Source organism: Homarus americanus, unplaced genomic scaffold (assembly GCF_018991925.1).
Source record: "Homarus americanus isolate GMGI-L3 unplaced genomic scaffold, GMGI_Hamer_2.0 scaffold51733, whole genome shotgun sequence".
NCBI lineage: Eukaryota > Metazoa > Arthropoda > Malacostraca > Decapoda > Nephropidae > Homarus > Homarus americanus.
In genome coordinates this window covers 1-4,306 of record NW_024742092.1, presented here as the reverse complement: position 1 = coordinate 4,306, position 4,306 = coordinate 1, and the positions used below count along the sequence as shown (strand labels likewise).

Below are 4,306 nucleotides of genomic sequence, written 5' to 3'. Positions count from 1 at the left end.
CTCACAGGAAGGTCACTCACAGGTGGGTCTCACATGTGGGTGTCTCACAGTTGGGTGTCACGGGTGGGTGTCTCACAGGTGTGTTTCACAGGTGGATGTCAAAGGTGGGTGTCAGGGGTGAATATCTTTACAGGTAAGTTCACTCACAGGTGGGTTTCACAGGTGTGTGTCATAGGTGGGTCTCATACAGGTTGGTGTCACAATTTCGGTGTCACTGGTGGGTGTCTCACAGGTGGGTGTCATGGGTGGGTGTCTCATAGAAGGGTTTCACAGGTGGGTGTCACTAATGGGTGTCAAGGGTGGGTGTCTCACAGGTGGGTGTCACCTGCTGGTGTCTCAGGTGGGTGTCACGGTTAGGTGTGTCACAGGTGTGCCTGTCACAGGTTGGTGTCTCATAAGTGGTTTTCACACGTGGGTTTGTCACTGGTGCGTCACTCACACGTGGATCACTCAAAGGTGGGTCTCACAGGTGGGTCTCACAGATGGGTCTCTCACAGGTGGGTCTCTCACAGGTGGGTCACTCACTGGTGAGTCACTCTCAGGTGGGTCTCTCACAGGTGGGTCACTCACAGGTGGGTCACTCACTGGTGAGTCACTCTCAGGTGGGTCTCTCACAGGTGGGTCACTCACTGGTGGGTGTCTCACAGGTGGGTTTCTCACAGGTGGGTCTGTCACAGATGGGTCTCTCACAATTAAGTCTCTCACAGGTGGGTCTGACAGTTGGTTCTGACAGGTGGGTCTCTTGCAGTTGGCTCTCTCACAGGTGGGTCTCTTGCAGTTGGCTCTCTCACAGGTGGGTCTCTTGCAGTTGGCTCTCTCATAGGTGGGTCTCACAGGTGGGGGTCACGGGTGAGTCTCACTGGTGAGCATCAACAAGTACTCTCTCCCTGACTGATCCGATTAAAGGATTTTGGTACGATTCTCTGAAGCATGTGTATGTCAGAGAGATGAATAGATGGATAGATAGATAAATATAATGAGCGAGAGAGAGAGAGAGAGAGGGGGGGGATTTAAATTAGCTGAGATAGGAGGAAAGTTCCAAGCTGCTAAAAGCAGTGACAGAAAATTGATTGGCAGTGGATAGTTAGAGAGAGAGAGAGAGAGAGAGAGAGAGAGAGAGAGAGAGAGAGAGAGAGAGAGAGAGAGAGAGAGAGAGAGAGAGAGAGAGAGAGAGAGAGAGAGAGATTTTCGATGTAAGAGCTTGAAGGGTCGATCGTGAGCTCACTGGAAAGCATTTCAGTGTTCAAAGTTAAATGATCATAAAATGTTGTCTGTTTTTTCTGGTGTCCGTACAATTTTTGAACACACTTGTGAGCGATCCTGGGATAATAATTTTTGCTACCAATGATTTTATTGGTGTGAGTGTTTGAAAGATTTGTATGTATATGTAGGTATGCAGCTTAACACACACACACACAATGCACATACACACACAAAACAGATACACCCATACACACATGCACAACACTAATACACACACACACACACACACACACACACACATTTCTACTACAACTACTTTGCTGCCACTCGGAAATCTAGGATGACGATCATCCAGCTATGATACAATGACATATGTTATTAAAGATATCACCTTAGTTTTCTGCCTCGGTATACAATCGGGCTAACTCGAAAGTGTTGACATTTTCTCGCGTGGTGATCATCTAAGTGTTACGGTGTGATCTCCCTGTTTGGCACTTTTCAGTTTTGTCTTTAGACTATCCTTCTACCGTTTCCGTTGCGGGCTAGCATTACGTTTACCATTCGTTAGATGACTATAAAGTAACTGTTTTGGCAGTCTACTTTCGTCCATGCAGGTAACATGGCCAGTCCAAAGTAATTGCTCATGGATAATGGTAGCCTCAATTATCCTACAGCTGGTGTCAGCGAAAATACTGGCATTTGTTCTCTTGTCTTTTTAGCGAACTCGGAGGATGGAACGTAGACTACATTAGTGAAAGTTTCTAGTGCCTTGAGATGCCTCCTGTATGTGACCCATGTCTCGCTGCCATACAACAGGGTGGGGAGGACCACTGCTAGAAATACGTGCAACTTTGTAGATAATTTCAGCTCTCTACAACTGAAGACATGGGTAAGGAGTCTGCCAAAGTCTTGAGGTACACATATGATTCGATGTTGAATCCCTTCATCAATGTCTGCAGTGGTGGATAGGTGGGTGCCAAGGTACTGAAAGTGGGTAATATTAGAGAGGGTAGTACCGTTAACCTGGATGAATGGGGGTGTGGTTGAACCAGGGGCATCCTGAAAGAAATTTTAGTCCTACATACATTCATCTCACGGCCAAAGTGTGCATACGTATCTGTGTAGATTTACAGGATCTTCTGTGGGCCACGTTCAGTATGAGCGACGAGGGTGAGATCTCCTTCATACTGAAGTTTAATGATGGAAGCGGCTTTCCTGTTGACCGAGTCGAAGGACTTCCACACACACACACACACACACACACACTCTTCCCTCAGCTTTCAATAGGTTAAGGACATGTGTCGTCGGCGCTGCCCGCTAACGCAGCCGTGGTCTCTTGACCATGGAGACAGCTGCCAGCCCAGTCTGTTGGGCCCTCCCCTCTCCAATCTCCTCTTTCCCAACTGGATTTATCAACATCATCACACCAACAGTACCGTGCAAAGATTGACGATCAACCCACAAGTGATATACAAAAGTGGCAATTTTAATTCAATGGAAAAGCACAAAAACACAGCAATACTAAGTGTGGCTGGATCTGACCTAACCTGACCTGACCTCACGGCTTCACGTGACCTAACCTGAAGGACACCTGCATTGCCCCAAGCTACTGTCCTGTCCACATGGCCACACACCTGCCCAACCGCATCCAGTCCATACGAGCATGAACTGATTAAACATAAGAACATAAGAATGGAGGAAACTGCAGCGGGACTATTGGCCCATACTGGGCAGTCCCGTTTACACCAAACCCCTATTGCTCATATAAGCATCCAACATATGTTTGAAGCTATTCAGCGTATTCGAGTTAATGATGATATTTGGTAACTTGTTCCATTCATCCACAACTCTGTTTCCAAACCAGTGTTTACCTATTTCACGCCTAAATCTAAATTTGTCTAATTTAAAACCATTGTTACGAGTTCGCTCCTAGTTGGATAGTTTGAGTACCTTTGTAATGTCCCCTTTGTTTAGCCCTGACTCCCATTTATACACCTCTATCATGTCGACTCTCGCTTTACATCTCTCGAGGGAGTGAAAATTAAGGTGCTTTAACCTGTCTCTATACTCAAGGTTCCTAATGCCCGGGATTAGTCTTGTCATTCTCCTCTGAATTCTTTCCAATGATTCTATATCCATTCTGTAATACAGTGACCAGAACTGAACTGCGTAATCCAGGTGTGGTCTCACAAGAGCAAGATACAGTTTTAGGATGCCCTCTCTAGTCTTGTAACTAACACTCCTTTGTATGAACCCAAGTACTTTATTAGCCTTGTTACGAGCAAAAACACATTGTTTACTTGGCTTAAGGTTCCTAGTTATCATTACTCCTAAATCTCTCTCGCAGTCGGATTTCTCTATGGCATCGTTGTTCATCTGGTATCCGGTTTCCCTGTTTACACCTAATTATTATATATCTTATTTGTATCACTTATTTTACGTGTACGTCATTTGTAAATCCAGAGACCCATTCCCCAATTATGTAATTGTATATTTTCAGCCTTCCGGCTGCCATGCTCTTTCAATAAACCGGTAATTATTATGATTATAAATTACACACATACACACACACGCACACACACACACACACACACACACTCATCTACATATCTAAACAATAATTTCAATCTTACCTCGTCGTTGTCTATTACCCAAACATTAGAACATAAGAACATAAGAAAATAAGGAGTCTGCAATAGGCCGGTTGGCCTGTGCATGGCAGCTCCTGTCGAGAGTTACTACCACTCTCTATCATCCATGAATCTATCTAGCCTCCTTTTGAAACTTTCCAGAGTTCCCGCACTTACTACAAAGTTGCTAAGCTTGTTCCACTCGTCTACCACCCTATTTGTGAACAAGTTTCTTCCTATCTCCCTCCTAAACCTAAACTTATCCAACTTGAATCCGTTGCTCTGAGTCCTATCCTGCTCGGATATTATAAGAACTTTATCTATATCCCTTTATTGATTCCTTTCACCCACTTAAATACTTCTATCATATCTCCCCGCACTCTTCGTCTTTCTAGGGAATGCAAGTTAAGTTTCTTTAACCTATCCTGATATGGAAGGTTTCTAAGTCCCGGAACTGCTATTTCTGTTAAATT

At 44.8% G+C, this 4,306-nt stretch overlaps 1 protein-coding gene across 1 annotated transcript; it reads right to left on the bottom strand.

Moving 5' to 3' along the window:
• Positions 1 to 480: 480 nt before the first annotated feature.
• Positions 481 to 2,389, bottom strand: LOC121876482 (repetitive proline-rich cell wall protein 2-like; the record flags this gene model as incomplete). The annotated part of the gene is made up of 2 exons (XM_042381584.1): positions 2,300 to 2,389; positions 481 to 726 (listed from the first exon to the last, which is right to left on the bottom strand). Coding segments are annotated over exons 1-2 (336 nt in total), but the record flags the coding sequence as incomplete, so codon positions are not given.
• Positions 2,390 to 4,306: the final 1,917 nt, after the last annotated feature.